Source organism: Oreochromis niloticus, linkage group LG6, assembly GCF_001858045.2.
Source record: "Oreochromis niloticus isolate F11D_XX linkage group LG6, O_niloticus_UMD_NMBU, whole genome shotgun sequence".
Taxonomy (NCBI): Eukaryota; Metazoa; Chordata; class Actinopteri; order Cichliformes; family Cichlidae; genus Oreochromis; species Oreochromis niloticus.
Window position 1 is genome coordinate 27262999 of NC_031971.2, and position 19616 is coordinate 27282614.

General features: G+C 43.9%; 2 protein-coding genes across 5 annotated transcripts in view; one reads left to right on the plus strand and one right to left on the minus strand.

The window, feature by feature from the left end:
• Positions 1-8072, plus strand: part of LOC100699392 (sphingosine kinase 1) — a 43094-nt gene extending 35022 nt beyond the window's left edge. Inside the window, exons 5-6 of the mRNA XM_019359669.2 lie at positions 3079-3365; positions 3428-8072. Coding sequence (XP_019215214.1) covers positions 3079-3365; positions 3428-3936 — 796 coding nt within the window. The 3' untranslated portion in view covers positions 3937-8072. The remainder of the gene's footprint in view (positions 1-3078; positions 3366-3427) is intronic.
• Positions 8073-10420: 2348 nt separating this feature from the next.
• The window catches only part of ube2o (ubiquitin-conjugating enzyme E2O), a 43155-nt gene continuing 33959 nt past the window's right edge, over positions 10421-19616 (minus strand). Inside the window, exons 16-24 of one of the 4 annotated variants that reach the window (XR_001223876.3) lie at positions 19252-19570; positions 17982-18352; positions 17721-17901; positions 16726-16862; positions 15637-15840; positions 14703-14760; positions 13326-14163; positions 12854-12950; positions 10421-11226 (exon numbers count right to left, since the gene is read on the minus strand). Coding sequence is in view for 3 of the 4 variants with exons in the window: in XM_019359670.2 (XP_019215215.1) it covers positions 12923-12950; positions 13326-14163; positions 14703-14760; positions 15637-15840; positions 16726-16862; positions 17721-17901; positions 17982-18352; positions 19252-19570 (2136 nt within the window). In the remaining variant the exon portion in view is untranslated. Of the gene's footprint in view, positions 14164-14702; positions 14761-15636; positions 15841-16725; positions 16863-17720; positions 17902-17981; positions 18353-19251; positions 19571-19616 lie in introns of all 4 variants that reach the window. The other 3 variants (XM_019359671.2, XM_019359670.2, XM_013268298.3) reach the window with 3 other exon arrangements.

Consider the following 19616-nt stretch of genomic DNA (forward strand, 5'->3'; position numbering starts at 1 on the left):
CCACCCCCACCACATCCATCATCCCATCTGGGGCGCAACAGATTTATTGCCCACTCTGACAGGAATTACAAGGAAATGACATAGAGAGCAAAGCCCACAGCGCCAGGCGCACCACTGATGCTGTGGACACATGACAGAAGACTCCGCGGAAGCAGCAGGCCCTGTCAGGAGTCCTGGATGGGTGCAGCAAGGCTTCACCGCTTAACTAACACCAGCAGCTTCAATATGTGTCTGTCACAGGCTGTAGTCTCCCAATGCTTCAAAGCTACCCCCATTATTCCAGTTTGAAAGAGACCAACCACTTCAGTGAGCTACACTAACATTCAGACCTACTGACTGTAAATAAAAGATGGATAGATATGGAAAACGGCCCACTGGCTCCCTCTATCCATGACTTCATTTCACACTTTCCCGATGAGTTAGTTGTTGAATACAGTGGGATGTTTGTGTTGTAAAATGTGAATAAATATGTAAGTCAAAGTCAAAGAGGATAAAGCACATTCTTTAGTGCAGTTGTACTAAACTTCTTTTGGACTCTAATCTTGTGGACTCTAACCTAATCTATTAGTTGTAATCAATGAGATTTTAAACTAGTGATTGAGAACCTAAAGCAATTAGGAAATGTTTACGGAGGTCAAGTGATCCGGGATCTTATCCATGAGTGAGCCCCACAAATAGACCTTGATGGATCATCAGTGAGCAGAAGTGTGTGTGTGTGTGTGTGTTATAGTTAATGTCACTGCATGTTTAATATAGGAGAGAAATTAGTGCATTGAAATGTGGACAATAAATGCAGTTTAACACAGGTGTTCCTCAAGGCTGCATACTGGGACCCCTTCTGTTTTCATTCCTGTCTACTTCACACACAGTGATTACCGCTGCATACGACGCCACAGAAACAGAATAGTTCTCAGATTAAACTCAAGCGATGACTTATCTGCTAAACACCTGTAAGACACTTTGCTTTGCATCAGTGGACATCAGTCAAAGGAAGATGGCTGCCGTTCTTGAGCCTCCATCTGAAGCTTCTTTCTGTTAACACTGAGCTTCTCCTCCACACTGTTGCTGTGGACTTACTCTATACTTTAAGGTATTGTACAATGAAGAGCTACTTTTGGCTGGTTCCCTATTCACAAGGGGTCACCACAGCAGGTAGCTCCACATGTTCCATTTGTTTTTGTTTTTTGACATCAGATGGCCTTTCTGACACAACCCCAAAGGGATTTGTGTCTCCTCCTGGGATGAAACCGGTGAGCTTTCATTTGTTAGGTAAATCACTAAACTTAAGATCGTGTACCATGATTTGTCCAAATATTTGACTATTCAAGTATTCGTTCTTTGGGTAGGCATTCAGTTTTTCATTTTGGGTATTTGAATCTCTCTTGTTAACATGCTTTATTTCACCTCATTGTTGCTAACTTGTTGCTAAATTTTTGACATTTTTATGCCACAAACAGCATCCTGCTGCTCTGTGATCGCGTCTTGCTCTTTCTTCTGACATTGACAGAACTATCTCTCTGAAAGTAAATGTTGCTGAAATCTGCACACAGCTGCACGCTGCTCACAGAGGTTTAATTCTTTGCTCTTTATTACCCCAAACAATCCAAGAGCATGGCTATAAATCATGTTGCGATTTGGTGCTCTATAAATTGAATTAGTAACTTTAACACATAAAACTGAGAGGCGAAGCAGGACGAGCTGGAAATCGCCTTATAATCAGGTTATTTCTTGACCTTTTTACCAGAGCGTGATTATACAGTAACAGAGCTGTGAAAATGTAGATGAGTTTGTTTGGAAAGCTAGACTGATGAATAAATTCAGATGTTGAATATGGAGATATCTGAGCTCCGCTGAGACGTCCAGTCCTCGCTGTAATTGGCTGTTGGCTGTAACAGCCGGCAAATCTGTGGGTGCGTGTTAACGTGACCTTCCACCTCTGTATCCGTTCTCCCAGATGGGGTTGTCTTTGTTATCTGAAGGCCCACACGCCGATCCTGTCCTTCGCCTACACCCCCCACCCTCTGAGCTTTGTAGGGGCTCCACCTCTTCTCTCCCCCACCTCAGTGATTTCAGATAGCACAACAAGGTCGCTGTTAGCCCTGTATTGTATAATGCCCCTTTTTAAAGTTCACTTACAAAAACACAAGGATGCCTCGACCCACTTCCTAAAAATACAGAAGGAGCCTTTCTGTTTTATTTTGGTATCTTTATCTTGTGTTTGAAACCAGATTTTTAACTGCCTGATGAGGGGAAGCTGTCTGCAGAGTCTCAAATGATTTGTTGTTGATATTTTATGAACTGAAACAAAATCAAAACTGAAAATCATCTTTAGTTGAAGGTCTAGATTTGTTTCCAGTTTGGATCAGACGCTTTTGCTTTACATTACAAAAGCCCGTCGCTCACATTTAAATAGATTTCATTGCAAATAATGACTAAATGGAACCAGAATGGAAGCTGTTCTGTGGTGGATGTTTCTCTGTTTATAAATAAAGCTTGGATTGTGGATCAGGAGGTAGAGCAGGTCATTTCGCAGTAAGTCTGTGGAGGAGATCTCCACCTCCACAGTTTGCATGTTGACGTGTCCTTGGGCAAAATGCTGAACCCTTAAACCTGCTCCCCTCCCATGTGACTGAGTGTGCAGCAGGAAATGCATAAATGTGCTTGTACAGAACACAAAACACAAGGCGAATGTGGCCTGTAGAGGTGATTTCTTGCAATAAAATAAATATAAGAGTGGTCATTGGGTTTTTAAATGTCTAACTATTTACATGTCAACATTTCAAAATCTTGTCTTATATTTACTTTAAGGCTGAATATTCTGATTATTTAATAATATGCACACTGCTTTCTTGATTAACTGATATATTCTTTTGAGTTGTTATTGTTAAAAATCACATTTATCCAACAGCTGAAGATGTCCATTTAACAACGACATTAATTAATCACCACAATACTTCATAAATAATTTAGTTACAAATCACTTATAATTTATTCATGTGGTTGTTTCGGCCTAACTGTGGTCGTGTCTGAAAGCAGGAGCTGCCATGAAGTGTTTAAATGTCCCGTCTCCTCCTGCAGAGCCTCTCCTGTGACCAGCGAGGAGCTCCTGGTCAGCTGTGGCTTCCTGCTCTGCAAAGGTCTGGTGTCCCACATGGATATGGTCTCCGTCCATCTCTCCTCCAGCCCCCGTCTCTTCTCCTTCCTGTCTCTGGCCTGGGGCTTTGTAGCAGACGTCGATATAGAGAGCGAGAAGTACCGTCACTTTGGCGCCGTCCGTTTCACCATTGGCACGCTGGTGCGTCTGGCCTCTCTCCGCGTCTATAAGGGCAGGCTGGCTTACCTGCCGGCCACCAAGGACCACAACAGCGAGGAGGCTTTGAGGAGTAACACAATGCTCTGCAACGATCGCGCCCCCCCGTGACACTAGCTGCTGCCAGAGACTCCTCCTTCCACAACTCCTGCCACTCCAACAACTCCCTCAAAGTGAGGCGGGTGGAGAGCACGCCTTCCCGAAGCGCCACCAAAGCCCTCCCCGGCCCACACGATTCCCTGCTGCCACCTCTGGATCAGCCGCTGCCCGACGACTGGGTGGTGGTGCCGGAGGAAGACTTTGTCCTCATGCTGGCCATGTACCAATCCCACCTGGCAGAGGATCTCCTGGCGGCACCGGAGGCCACCTTGGACGACGGCGTCATTCATCTTTTTTACGTCAGAGCGGGGATATCGCCCACTGCGCTGCTGAGGCTGTTCCTAGCTATGGAGAAGGGTGCACATCTGACTACTAACTGCCAACATCTGGTGTACACTAAGGTGCGGGCGCTCAGGCTGGAGCCGTACTCACCCAAAGGAATAATTACAGTAGACGGAGAGGTGGTAGAGTACGGCCCAGTACAGGCCGAGGTGCACAGAGGCCTGTCGAGGCTAATCACTGGATGAGACTGAACAATCTCGACTGCCCGCTTTCATCTCTGCTCTGTGACGGCGTTTAACAATAAACACGTTTCACCTGTCGCATCAGGAACTGTGCGGCTGCAGGAGCAAAGCAGCGGATTCAAGCCTCCTGATGTTATTACATTAAAATGCCATGAGCGGAGTGTTCAGTATTAGACAAATAATGAAACGAACTCCAAATAATGCCATGAATTACACTAAAAATGACTTTTTTTCAAGCTTAGCTTGATATTTTATTAATAAACATTCTTTTCACAATAAGAGCTTTTAGTACAGATATTTTTACCTTTAAATCAACGCAAACCGAGTCAGTTCAAAGTTGATGTAATTGGCTCATTTCAAGCTCTATATTAGAGTAACATCAGTGGCTCCACAGTGTAGTGGTTTACACGCCCCAGTTCTAATTCCAGGAAGAGATACAAATCTCTAAACATGCGTAAAGCCCTTTGTGAAATTTGGGAACAGCCAAAACTGACCTTTTTATTATTCACAGTTAGCTTCTCTTCCCGTAAAACTGCTCGGCAATATCAGAAAGATTCAAGAGTAGAGAAAAAAATGTCTCAAACTGAGTGTTCAGCTCAGTTTTTCCTCACTTCCTGACGTCTGTGAATATGTTTCTTTAATGGTTTTTGTTTTGTTTTACAACATTTGAAAAAAGAATTAATAAATATTAATTTAGTTGTTTAAAATAACAAAAATGCAGCACAAACAATTCAAAAAGATCTGATGTAACAGGCTGTTATTGTGAAAAGATTTCATTTAAAAGTATTAAGCATCATTAGGTTTTTAATTCTGATTATTTAATGTGACTGTTAATTTAATACTGAACACTCCGAAGCCATGACTGTGTGAACTGATGGTAGTCCTGCCTCACTTGAGCTAAAACACAAACACATAAAAACCCACGTTTCCTCATCCATTCATCAAACGTTCAGCCTCCGGAGAACGAAAATCCATCACCATCTTTTTCCCGGCGTCTCGTTTCATCGCGGCTGCACGAAGAGCGACGTTTGTCTGCGTCGCAGCAAACACATCAGCTAGAATTACAGCATCTTATGCAACGACGGGGGATTAGTTTTCTCTGGCCTTTACGCTCCTCTGCAGTGCAGCGTGTTTGTGTCTGTTTGTGTGAGAGAGGCTGAAACTCGTAAATGAAAGCCTTTATGGACGTGACCTTCAGGAGGGAAGGCGCTCGTCTGTGTCATGGGCGACGCCAAGGCAGGAAAACGTCTGTTTCTTCATGTTATCTTAAAGTGAACCCAAGCTAAGCACATTGTATAAATAATCATTAGATATAAGTATTTTTATTTAATTTATTTATATTTATTTTATCATGTATCAGAGCTTCGTGGGGCGCTCCTGCACCAGCGTTCCTGGTTTCTGATCAGAAGCCATCACGTTGCTTCGCTCTCCGAAGAGTTTCTCGTTGTTGCCTTAAACTTGTCAACTTGATCCTGTTTCTTGAAAGCAGTAAAGGGTAATTTCACACATTCACTAGCGCCTCCCCAATTCAAGATTTTTAAACCAGCCACGTTAACTTGTCCAAGCAGAATTGCGTCCAACATATCTTCATCCAGCCTAGAGGCTGTGTGTGGGCCTCAGCAAGTGAATTGCACCAAAATTTAAGTAGAAGTCCTACTGGAACCTTGGGAAAGGGATAAATTGACTTTCAGCTGTGGAAGTTGCTGCCTGGCATCAGTGGATCCAGATTCGTCTGTGGTCTTAACCCTCTGAGTCGTCATAGGCGACGGTGGAAAGGTGAAAAGGACTTTTTTGGGGGAAGAAATGAAAATACTTTTATATTTAGAATGAATATTTTAGTTGTTCCCTGATTGCCAAGTTTAATAGAATAAAAATACAAATATGTATTCCATCATTTAAGTGAATCACGGGTTAGAGTTGGGTCACTGATGACGATGGGCAAGAGTGAATGTAAAGAAACAATCCACCTTAAAACAGTAAACAAGCGGTCACACCCACAGAAATCTCACACAGCTTTGGCACCGTTTTCACGTTCATATTTCCCTCGTGACTCAGACTTTCTTTTGGCACGAGATTTTCATAAAGCGGCAGGAAAACGTAAGAGGAGGAAAATTCGCTAGAGGTTTTGTTGACATAAACGGGTTTTGAAATCTGTGAGGCGTTCAGATTGCTGCGCCTCCATCTTCACGACAGTTTTTAGTTTTTGTGTCTTGAAACAGCTCCAGTGAAAAATGTTCACAGGCACATTTTGTGTGGATGTGAATTCTGATTAAGCCAGATTTGGTTTTTCACTCACAACAAACAAAACTCCCTCAGCTGTGTCATTGTGCTGCAGGCCGGACCTTAAAGCCGCAGAGTTCTTCGCCCGTTTAGAAAAACCACAACACCTCCAGCGAGTGTTTAAGTGCTCGCGGGTGGAGTTTCTCCCTCAAACAGCTGCGGCTCTGCTCCTCCTCACTTAAGTGATGCTTTTGTGTTTGTAGTTTTTTTCCTTGCCTCGCTCTCTGCCATCATCCTCACCATAGCACCCTTCTTCTTCTGCTTTCATCCATCTATTCGTTGCTTTTGGTACCACTGCAGAGCGGTCAGAGCACACACACAGTGGCAGATTTATCATCACCGAGGTGTCCTTAGCACTGAGCTTTAAATCACAGAGAAAACGGCTGCAGATTTCAAAATGTTTGTGAACACTGAGGAGCCTTAAACAGGGGTTTTGGGTGGAGGGTAAAGCTGGTTACACAGAGTGTAAGGGAGTGGACATGGAGGAGGAGAAGGGGGAGATATTGACTTGTTAAATGCTGCATGAGGTGGGCGGTGTTGTGTTCCTTCCCCCTCACCCTGGGAAATCATTGGGGAACATTAGTAGACTGTCCAGATGCAGTGAGTCAGAGGAGGACGTGTTTCACTTTAGCTGAGCAGTAAAATGAGGGAGGGGAGAGGCGATGGTGATCTTTAAGTCCACATAAGAAGAAAAGTTCTGGAGCTTCGATGTGCCTACAGAGTCGCAGTAAACACGCTGATGTTTCCATGTTTTATTCAACACGCCAATGACTGTTTGAAGCTGCAAAGGCTCAATCGTTAGAGACCAAAATTTGTTCCCTCTTCTGTGTTTTTGCACAGCGTACGCTTGTTGCCAACGCCACGTTAAAGCCTTCGTGGGACGTCGAGGTTGTGCTTCCATAGTTTAAGTGAATCACGGGCCCTAATTTAAGTTAATGGAAACCTGCTCGGTCCATCTGGGGGATGAAGCAGGATCAACCTGCTATGATGATGTTCAATTATCTGGAAATTAAAATTTAGCAGAAAAATAAACCTGCTCTTGAGCAGCAGCAGGTTTTCTGCTCTGTCTGTCTGAAAAAGCAAACATTATGTAACATTAAAAAAAAATTTCTAATGCAGAGTCCATTAAACCACTTACATCTTTTATTTTTTAATTTTTTTTTCCAGTGCAGTCAAATGTTTTATGTCCTGTGTTAGTTTCATGTGCCTTGATTGTGCTGCCCCCCGGTGGTTTGAGTGTGGCAGTGCAGTTATCTTGCTGCTCTTGGCTCAACTGAAGAAATGCTCATTTGTTTTTTTGGACACATTTAGAGACACTGATAAAAGTATTTTATTATGAAAATAGAAAATATGCGAGGAATGGAATAGCTCTGACACATGCTGACATCAAGTCTGCTGAATAATCTTATTGACCGAGCTCTGATCTGTGGGGGGGGAGACCATGGGGAGTCAGACCAGTTTTCCTCTGCAGGTCGATGTGACTGAAAATCCAAGTGATAGGGCGATGAAGGGCCTGATGATCTGCTGTTTGTCTTTATCTGCTGCTTCTGAACCGCTGTCATCTTCTGTGTTTCAAAGTTTACGGTGAAGGGAAGATGAGTTGTTTTTATTTTATTTTATTTTTCAGTCATGCTGATTATTGAATGATTGATTCTTTATTCTAAGAGAGATCTATTTTTCCATTTAGACGAATGTAAGTTTTCTAAACTAATCAAATCACTCTACTGACGTGCTTTTGACTGAAACAAATAAATTGAATTATGACAAAAAAGACAAACTGTTGTTTGGTTTGTGAAATGCTGGCTGCGTCCTCCTCTTTCCTGCCATCAGGATGAACTTCTCCAAAAATCAGATTTTAACTGAAAGGTTTGCCTGCACAGCTCGTCTTATATGTAGGTCAGGGACAGTAATTGCCTCCACGTGGCCTGAATACAAAGGAGGACGATATCATCATCACCTGCACGAGGACAGAAAACTCAAAGGAGAAAAGTTTAAATGATGACTGGGTCATGCAGGCCATTTTGCAGGTTTACTCGCAGGTGTTACTGCTTCAAAACTACACCTGAAGACAATCTATCACTGACAGAGGAAAACTGCAATGCAGTTCTTTAAGATTAAATGTTAAAGCTGCTTTACAATTCCTGACATTGGACCAAAATGAGTGGGCAGGTATGCAGCGCTGCAAACCTCTGATCTGGTGTGTCCAACTCAGATCCATTTTAGAGGATTATGGAGGACAAATATTCCACATTCAGGACTTTTGATAAAAGGTCATATTAATCTTGAGTAAATATGATAAGGGATAGCTCAGTAGGTAGAATGGCGGCCCCATGATCGGAAGGTCGGGGGTTCGAATCCACTGAACGGCAAGGTACTATCCCCAGGCGCCCAAAGGCTCCCCACTGCTTCACAGAGTGAATGGGTTAAATGCAGAGAGGAATTTCCCCACAGGGATAAATAAAGTATACATTATTATTATAATTAAATAGCTGTTGAAATTGCAGAGTTCACATGTCTCCACTTTACCAAGATCTGGAAGAATACCTGGACTATCATCCTCCGATGAGAGGAAGCTGGTTAGGTTGTTCAGGAACAACCCAGGAGCCACTGAAGCTCAAGCCTGCCATGAACTGGGAACTCCTGAAACAGTTTTCCAGGAGTTATTAGAGGGTGCCAACCAAGAAAGAAGCCCCTACTCCAAAATCGACATCTTCAAACTCGGCTGCCCTCATGAACGAGCCAAACGCCTTCAGGAGAAAAGACTGAGCGATTTGGTCATAATGACGTTTGTTTAGAGGCGTAAATGTGAGGCTTTCAAGGAACACTGTATCAGCTGTCGAGCATGGTGGTTGCAGCATCATGCTTTGGGGCCGTTTTGCTGCCAGTGGTACTGGTACATGACACAAAGTGGTGGAATAATAAAGGAAGACTACCCCTCCAAATTCTTCAGCTTCTGCTCAAATCAAGGGCTAGACAGTTGAAACATGGACGCAATTAGACCATCCAACAGGATAACGATACCGAACACACAAATTTTTTTTTGAAGTTTTGAAGTAGATAAAGCCGGCTAATTTTTAGCCCTGTGTGGATTAGAGAAAATCCAACATAAATTCAAACTAGCGCACCTAATTGCTTTTGGGTTTTTTTTCAAATGATTAAAGATGCTGTACAATCATCCCAGCCCTAGAAAAAGAAATCATTAAGAGCTCAAAATTACAACATGGGAGCAGCCCATGATGTACATATGAGCTCACTATAGGTGAGTATTTGAGAATCTCAGTTGATGGGCTGCAGCAAAATCAATTTGTTTTATTAAATTTTCTGCCTCTGCTGACTCGAAATCTCAGTTTCACGGATACAGATGTATTTTGGTTTAAACACCAGGAGACGCTGGCGCCTTCGTTTTGACCTTGACTCAGTCTAAGAGCATTTCAGCTTCATCATCTGAGGAAAAAAAAACAAAAACTACAACACAGCATTGCTCAGTGTTTCAAACCATTCATGTATGAGGCAGTGTAGCTGAACTAGCCCTGAGGCTTTCCATATTCATCTCTACAGCAGCCATAACTCTTTAATTCAACCCAATGAAAAGGGACAAATTTAATGAAGACAAGTCAGTCAGACCGGTGCATCCATGGAGCTCATCGCAGTCAACAATGGACAAGAAGCAAAGTTCACTCTGGACAGGTTGATAATCCAGCGTTAAGAAGACGATCATCCGTGCTCATGTGCTGCTCCGTACACCTGCATACTTTATTTTTCTTTCCCATTTACAGCTGCATCAGGGTTTGGATACACAGGTAATACAACCTGTTCATTTACAGCATGGCCTCCACTACAGCAGCTGGCATGATTCACACTGGGCCTTGGTGCAGCTCTTCTGAAACGAGACTTTAGCTCCTCCCCCTTTAAGCCAACTTTTTTCTGATTGACTGCAACTTGCAAACACAAGGTTTGAACAACAGGTGGGTGGAGCTTCTGTGCCTAAGATAATGATATTCAGGACCCCCCTTCTTTCTGACATTACGCAGGTACAAAAAAAAAAAAAAAAAAAAAGTCACTGTAAGAGCATGTATCTGACAGAGAAACCGGTTAAAGGTGGAGCAGGTCGCCTTTAATAACATTCATTCATTACTGAGTTTGGACTTTCCAGGTGATTTCCTTCTTATTATTTTTGTTTCTGGTACAAATAAAGCCACAAAGCTTCTATGGTAATGCTTGCAAAGTTTAATACATCACTGTACAGTCGTCTTAAAGCAACAAGAGTAAACCATTAAAAAGGTGAAACCATAAGTACAATACACACTCAGCATTTTGTACATACTCTATGCCCCGACTCGTCACAACTCAAGTTTGTGTTAAATATATACTGTATGTATTCATATATTTCAATATAGTCATGATGTCTGTACAGAGGGAATCAGGCTACAAATTATAACTTTTAGTTCCTTTTTTTGTTTGTTTTTTTAAATATTATATCAATAACAGGCCACTGTGGAAATGTAGACATCGTACAGTCAAGTCTTGTGTGTAGCCCATTCGAAAGGCTTAAAGCAACAATGTTACATGCTTTGGCTGTAAAACAAACCTCTCGCAATAATAATAATAATAATAATAATAATAATAATGGTTTCAATCTGAAGAATATACACACATACACAGAAAATTATACAAAGCGTCATGGGCTTGATATCCGGACTTTTATTTTGAGATCTAGAGATGGATTCACATTTTCCGTTAATGCTTCTGTTGATAATGAGGAGGAGGGCAAAAGATGAAGGTGGCGGGAGTAATGTCACCTCCTGGTTCTCGGTGAAGCCGGGGAGGGAAACGCGCTCCTCTTGAGATGTGCAACATTTTACGAACAGCAGCATGATGACGGGAGGGAAAAAAAAAAGAAAGAAAGAAAGAAAGAAGGAAACGATGCTAGAGGCAGCATTAAAGGCAGTGAAATCATGAAAAAAGGAAAATCTGAGAAGAGGAAAACAAATCACGGGTGCCTGATTGCCACATCTGATACAGGGGGAAGAAAAAAAAAAAAAAAAAAAAAAAAAAGGAGGGTAAAATATGGAAGACAATACAAAACAAAAAATACCCTCATGTTTATTCATTTATTAATTATTGTAAGTCTCTTTAGAACACAGCGGCTCTTGGCTTGTCGTTTCTATACTTTCATACTCTGTGACTGCTTTCTCATCCACAAACACTTCTCAGCATCAAAGATCAGGACAGCCAGTGCTCTCGTGTCTATTAAAGCATCACGGGGGCATGTCTGACCTGTCCAATAATAATAATTATTAATAATATCAATTCTTTGACAAGTTGTAAACACAGAATGCAGATTTTCCTCAGGAAGCACGATTGGACCCAAAGGTTTGAGTTTCACAGCTTTGTGGAAACTTTGTAGCTAAAACCCTTTTTTTCCCCCCTTCATCCAAATGTAAGATATTTACTGTAGAGGCGTCATCCCATCGGCCACTTAAATCAGAAAACTAACTAAAAATGAACAATTAGGCAGATTAATTATATCATCAACAAACATTCATACTCGACTGCAGTTTACGTTCTGATCTAATTCAACTGGGCACGTGCAGTTTGGAGAGGGAGCGAATCAGAACACGGCAGCGATGGGAAGGGGAATGAGAGGAGAAGGGGGAAAAAAACAAAAAAAACCACTGGAGCAGGATTTTAGTGGTTTTTAATGCGTGTCCAGGCCTGCGTGGGTTAATGAGTAAAGCAAGACACAAGCAGCTCTGTACACAAGAGATCATTAAGAACAATTCAAGTAAGGCAACATGTTGACATGAGATGGCGGAATGGATGCCGTGTGGACTTTTTTTGTTGTCGCTTTTCATTCTTTAAGTTGTGTCATTAGCAGTGATGTGGGGTTGACTACAGTTCAGTGAGTAAAACCACCTGAAATGGATCAAAAGTTCGACGTTGGCGTTCGAACCGCTTCGATAAGTCCTCCGACTAAACGGCGCCACATACACCCGCCCGACTGTCTCCTCTGCACGCACGCCAAACAGCTACAAACCTCCGGAGGTCGATTCGTATGTAAACTTTGCCACTCGATGTTCGCCGCGTGGTCCGGTGATGAGCGAAGGAAGATGCCAGCGAGTGTGTGGTGGTAGAAGTGGTCTGTGGTTGGCAGTTTTACTGACGTTCGGCCTGTTCTTCTGTGAAGATTTGCGCGAGTGTGTGAACAGAGAGAATTTGGCAGAAAGCGTAACAACCGGTGAGAAAAAGTGGTTTTATGAGCATCGCCTCTCCCAAACTTGATTGTCCTTTCGTTCGTTCGCTCGTTGTAGTGCAGGATGGTACAGTGATAACATCAGTAGTGCTACAGATAGCCGCAGTCGACCCGTCGCTGACCGGGAGCTGGGCTGTGCAGTTTTTCAGTGGTACCCAGTTACTTCTTCATCCGGCAAACCCCCCCCATACGGCAGAGGATGCTGGAGGCTAGTGGGATCATGAGAAGTGGTGTAGGAGAGGACATGGCACTGATTTTTCATCTCACTCTTTTTTTTTTTCTTTTTGCATCCACGCCACCACCACAGTTCTTACCAGCGCCACTTTTTTCCCCCCCATTTTCTGTTTTTTTTTTTTCTTTTTTTTTTTTTTTTTCTTTTTTTTTTACCTGCGTCCATGAAAAGATGACAGTGTGTGAATGACGAAGCAGCTTCCTCAGGTGTGTGTGAGTTGCTCTTTATGCTTCGCACTCGTCTGCAGGGACACTGAAGGAAACAAAAACATGATCAAATCGTCGTCTCGAGCAGAGCCCGCTCAAGCTTCCGATCAAAGGTGCGGCTCTCTTGCAATTGTAGTTCGATTATGGGGACAAGAAAAGGCAGAATGTTGAGGAGTTCAGGGCAGCAGGAGCAGTAAAGACTAAGAAATGGAGGTAAAGGTTAAAAATGTGGGCAGTGCTGGGGGCTTAGTGCAGCTCTGGACAGGGGTACAGCAGACAGAAAGCTGTAGCCCCCCTCTCCCAGACAACAAGTAATGGATCCTCCTCGACGGCTTGAGGCGGATGAAAAGGTAGAAGAAGAGGAGGAAAAGGAGCAGGGAACAGTGCAGTGCATACTGGGAAACGATGAGGAGGCACTTACTTGTCCTCTGTGTGCTCGGGGATGCCGGCGGCTGCCAGCGCAGCTCGGTACTGCTGCAGCACGCCTCGGACGCTCTTCACGAATCCCTTTGAAAGCGGGAAGAGCGGGAAGCCGATGTCGGGGTAACCGCTGCCCTCCGGGAGGAAGCTTCGGTAGCTCTTTCTCCTTTTCTTTGGTCTCACCACTGGCTGGCTCCCCGAGGAGCCCGCCCCTCCTGCGCTCGCTCCGGCAGAACCCGACTCTGACGTCCCGGTGCGGCTTACGGAACCGGGCCCCGCAGCGCTGCCCCTGTTTTCACCACACAGAGAGCTGTTCCCCAGGTTGCTGTCGCAGTCTGAGTTGTTGCTCAGCTCCTGCTGAGAGGCTGCTGTGGTGGAGGGACTCAGTCCTGAATCCTCCAGCTCCTCCTCCATAATACTGGTGACGCCTGCTCCTGTGTATCCCTCCTCCCCCGCCTTACCGGGGCTGCTGTGGGCCACCGCCACGGGCCCCGATCCCAGGGCCAGCTGCTCATCCAGAGGCTCCACAGATGAAGGTCGGTCCTTGGAGTGCTGAGCCCTGGAGTACGGGTGTGATGCCTGCCCTCGCTCCGCAGCGTCGTGCAGCTCCAGCCACGACTCCAGCCGGTGGACGAGCCGCCAGCCGTTACAAACAAAGTGCTCCTGGATCTCCTGCTTGAAGACCTCAATGGGATTCTGGAGGAGTTGTGTCATCGACTGCACCATCTTGATCAGAGCCATCTCATTGTAGCAGCGACTGTTCTCGTATCCCTCCTGCAGGCCTCGGTCACTGTCGAAGCCAGCCTCGTTGTAGTAAGGCTCATTGACAAGGATAAGGCCTGCAGGCAGACATCGAATCAGGATTTGTGAAAAACAGAAAAGAGCTCAAGACTGTGAAATCTGCTAATTCAACTGTATCATTTTAAGCTAAAAGATATCCGAGATTTAAAACCTGGATTCTGTTAGTCTGGCAGACTGCAGATGTTGTAAGGATGTGGTGTCACGTCTTTGTGTGAGGCAGATATATTTAGTTGAGCAAATGAAAACATGAATAAAACATTTTCAGCTGCAGAGAAGAGAAGCAGCAGTGTGTGTGTGTGTGTGTGTGTGTGTGTGTGTGTGTGTGTGTGTGTGTGTGTGTGTGTGTGTGTTTGTGTTCTTGGTATTACAGCAATGTGGGGACCTACATCAGTTAACGTGTCTTCCTTGTGAGGACAATGTACTTCGTTAAGTTAGGAAGGCAAGCTTTAGAGGTCAGAGTAAGTAAAGGTTAGACCAGGGTGAGAGAAAATCTGCAGGAAATCAAAGTGAGTCAGTGTGAGGTCCTCTTAAGTGATGGATGCACAATCTGTGTGTGTGGGTGTGTGATTGCACTAACCTTGTATGGAGATGAGGACTTGCAGCAGGCTGGACTTGCTGGTCCATCTCTCAGTGCCCTGCAGATCACATCAGCATTAAAACAGCTCAGCACGGACGTCTCTGACTAGTGAACCATTTACTTAACGCTACAATAAGCTAAAGTAAAGTCGTCCCCAGATTACACTTGTCTCACATTAGATTACAGTAAAACATCCAAAGGTACTGTATGTGTGCAGCCCGGACACTTTAAATGGGAATTTAACACCCCAAAACATTCAGCAGTTATACAATTCGTACTTTAGGTTCATATGTTGAGAGTTTAACTGTAACTATAACCTGGTTGAGTTACAGTTACAGTGTTGTTTCTAAGTAAGTCCTCTATTCTTTTCATTAAAAGTGAAAGAAATGTGTGTTATTCTCCGTGTCTCCAGCTATCTTGTCTCCCTTGCCTCTTCCATGACCCTGGTTCTGCAGGAGGTTTCTTCCTGTAAAAAGGGAGTTTTTCCTTCCCCCTGTTGCCAAGTGTCATAGAGGTGTGGATTTCATCCACCCTGAAATCCACACCTCTAATCATCCAGAGTGGTTGAATCAGCCACACTGAAGCAACAGTGGGAGAAAAAAAAAAAAAAAAAACTACAAACAGGAAAATCTGAAATGTGACACCTCGGACATCAGGTACATCAGAAAGACTCTACTGACTGCCAAGTCCAATTAATTTAAAAGTTTAAACACTAAAAACACTTCAGGGTGATCAACTAACTCTTTCAGGCTGAAGTTTGGAGAAACACACTTCACTGATGTTGTTTATGATTGGGTGATGAAGAAGAGGGACAGGCTGGTGAACACTGTACTGCAGTGACCTGATAAAAGTCCACTGAGAATACTCTGAATCATTTGCTCGGGCTACAAAAACCGAGTTACATCTTGAGGCTGTCCACACCTCCGGCACTCACCTTGCCTATCCAGGTGCCCAGCAGACTGACGCAGACCTTGCCGTTGTCGTAGAGGTTGGGATTGAGGCGGCCGCTGCACTGGGACAGGTATCGAAACAGAGGCGGCACAGCTGGGTAGATGTTAGGCAGCTGGATGTCAAACAGGAACACACCGTCCTCGTAGGGCGTGCGAGTCGGCCCTTTGATCAGAGCCGAGAACAGGTCCTGTGGTGGAGCAACAAAAGGAAAGTACAACATGTTTGATGTTGTAATCTAAAGGAAGCCAATGTTCAGGGTGAGGCGTCTGCAGGAGAATACGTATGAGACAACAGAACAAAGTACAGCGCAGCAGACGTAAGAGTGAAGACTGGCTGCTTCTACCTTTCATCCCCTGTAATTTTTAAAGTATTTATTCTTTTATTAATACTTTTAAACCTCATGATGGCATTTGAGTTTGAAAAAGGCCCATTAGTGATCATGAGGCTTTTAAGAACTAGCAATTTCATTTTATGATGTCAAAACGACTTTTTCCTTACATTACTAAGTACTCTAACTTAAAAATGTAAGTTGTGTAAAAAGAATGAAAATATTTTCTGCACATTTGTGGCCTTGAATCTCTGCTGAAGGCATTTTTTTAATAAAGCAGAGAAAAACGAAGGCTTTCGAATTACTACATACCTACAAATAGTTAATTTCACCTAAATATGAAGGTTGTGGTAAATTTATGTCCTTGTTTAGTGTCTTTTAGCAAATCTACAGATTTTCCAGCATTAAATGAAACCAGCCATCTTTGGAGCATGTTGCTAAAGAAGAATAATCTGTTTAATGATTAGGATCATTTCCTGCTCCATATTTTCACTACACTAGCTTTGCATAACCTACAGTTCAAAATAATCCTCAGCTTTTCCGCAACCTTTCAATTCACCTCTTCAATTAATCTACACAGTAAACAAGACAATTTAGCTCCTCCCCTTTTAAGCCTTCAGACACGCTCACAAACTGTTTCCGAGAAGAAACCAAAGGCGGAAAAGCAGAAAAGTTTAATTCTGAAAAATGACAATAAAAGCATGCACTGCTTTACTTTCCCAGCATTAATGACAGGAAACCCACCATGCGGTCCTCAAAGGTTTTGACCATGATGCCATCAGGCAGCGATGTCGCTAGCAGAGCCATTTCCTTCCTCACCGTGCTGAAGAACTTCTTCGCCTCCGCAGGCTGGAACTCCATTTTCTTAAACGAGTGAGTTTCTGTGAGAGACAAAAAGGAGGACGGCGATGAATGATGACTGAACACGACCACAGTAAGAAAGAAATCTACACAATTAACTGAGCATTCAGTAAATAAAACGATGCGCTCACAGGTACGACTGTGTTAGTGAAAACCATGCAGGAAAAAAAAAAAAAAAAAAAAAAGATATGACATCCTAAAGTAACAGATCAGGCTGATGGTGATCTAAGACCCACTTCTGAGACGACGTGTATATTTATCGTATCTGCCGTTCATCCTCTGTCCTCCTACTCCTGAACGATCTGCAGGTCTCTACTGGACTTACAGGTTCAGCTACACCGATGATGTAAACCACCCGATTGTGCCCATAAACCATATAAAACAAACATGGACTCAACATCTGTGTTTTGGCCGCAGCTGTGTTTGTGTTTTTGGAGCCAAAACTGACCATATTTGGATGAGGGGGGGGGGTGTTTAGTTATCAGCTATAGTGAGTTCGGGAAACTATCCGCAGAGGCCATAAATGTTTTCTAGCAGGCTGTAAATAAACTTCTGTTGTCTCTATGTTTGAAGCAAGCTTAAAGGAAGTGCACTTTTTTAGCATTTCAAGTTTACATCATTTTTCAGCTCTGGAGAAAAACCAACAGCAACATCTCAGCGCATTTATCTGGTTTGTCAGTACTTTTTCTTTGGAAAGTTAACAGACAGAAATTCCTGCCTCAGACAGTCGAGCAAGGTTCAGTAAGGATCAAGACACTGGAGGTGAAAATAAAACCAAGGGAGATCTGGAGGACAGATGGTGTAAAACAAAGACAACAAGCGTGGGGGGAGGAAGAGGAGGGGAAGAGAGTTACAGGTTACACATCTGAATGTCTTACCTGGTGCCCACTCTAGCACTGAGAACACCTCCCCCTTGGCACTGGTAAATGTCACGCCAGGTTTGCCTCCGCTCTGCTGGCACAGTACCGGCGTGTCACTAAGAATCTCACTGGGCCACTCCTGCTGACCTACGGGTGTCTGCGCCTCCTGCTGGGGCTTTTCATCTCCGGCTCTCTCTGCCTGTAACGCAGCGACAGGTAAGACGCGGTCTAATGAGCGGAGATATCTAAACGAGGTAAGAGCAAAATGATTGTACACACTTGTTTAACACCCGCCTCCATCCCTGCTCCCGCACTCCCCACTGCCTCCACCACAGCTTCCATCTTCTCCTCCTCCACGATGGCCACGTTGTCCAGCGTCTTCCTCAGGTTTTCCTGGAGCTTCTTGATATCGTCTAGGAAGCGTTTCTCCTTGGTCGGTTTTTCTTGGGTCGTCGGCGTCACCGAACTCGCCACGTTGGTCGTGGAGGTGGGTTCGATGGAGGTCGGAGAGGTCGGGGAGCCGCCGGTCCAGAGCTGCTCCACAGTCATGTTCTTCAAGCTCTCCAGGATCTTCAGCGCCTCTTTCAACTCCCTGAAGCCCCGAGAGGCTCCATCCTTACCGGGTTTCTCCGCTCCGTTCACAGCTCCTCCTGCCCGGGTTCAGACACAAGCCGACAAAATGACCACAAAGTCAGAAGACAGAAAACTGTTTCTTTGATACGAAAGCACCGTTTGATGTTTGATTCTTGACTGCATCAATTTTATTTTTATTTTTTTTTTTATTGTATTTGCTCCATTTTACTTATTTTTATTTTTTATAAGGGGTTTAAATATATTGTTTTATATACACAAACTAGTCAAAATAAATAAAAATAAATTCATAAAATATTTTGGCTGTTGTCAACAAATTCCACCAAAATACCAGAAACGATGTCACATTATATATATTTTTAATATCTTCACCCTTTGCATGAAAAACATCCATGAATCTTCAGTTTATAGGTTAATTTTTCTTTTTTTCTTTTTTTTAAACAGCTGGGTATCATAGTTTTCAGCATCCAGTATTCAAAAAAGAAGAAAATTCTGTACATGTTGAGGGTTATTTTCAGATTAATAAACACACATGCTGCTCTAACAAGTATTTAAGGCAGCAGGATGGTGGATGAGTCAGAGTGAACTACAACTAGGGGTGAGAAATATAACAAAGGAAAATGCCATCAAGATAAATACTGAGGTGTTTTGCAGAATTTTAGAGGAGCATGTGATTGGAATACATAATATTTGCCTAAAGACGTGAACTGCACTATAAAGTTTGATGGCAGATGTATCTGAGAGCTCATATACCAACATCTGTGGATGCTGTAGTCTGTTTACGTGTTTCCTGTTCCTCTGTGGTTTGTCACATGGTCCATTTAATGGCTGACTGGTTAAAGCTCCATCCAGCTGCAACCAGCAGCTTTTTTCTGCAGCTGTTGATGACAGCTGTCTGAACTAAGACCAGACTAACTTTTTTTTTGTATGGATGAAAATTCTTCCAGTGAGTTCCTACCTCCTCCAGAAGCAGGACTCGCCACAGACGCTTCGCCCTCCTCTCCTGAGACTCCTTTGGTGGGGCTGGTGACCCCGGCTTTGCTGCCCTCCTGCGGTGGGATGATGAACGTCGTGGAGCCAGTGGGCGTGGGGGTCGGCGTCGCAGTATCCGTGGCATCCGCGTTGTTCACGTGGCTGTCGTCCTCTGGGGTCAGACCGTTGTCCGTCTCCCAGCTGTCGCTCTCGTCCTCCCACTCCTCGGTCGACAGAACGCTGCTCGTTTCTTCGACCGAGTCGTAGTCCGTCTCCTCGATCTCCGATTCCACGTTGTAGAGGTGCTGCAAGAGTGATCGGGGGTCAGAAACAAACGTTTAACCTGTGATT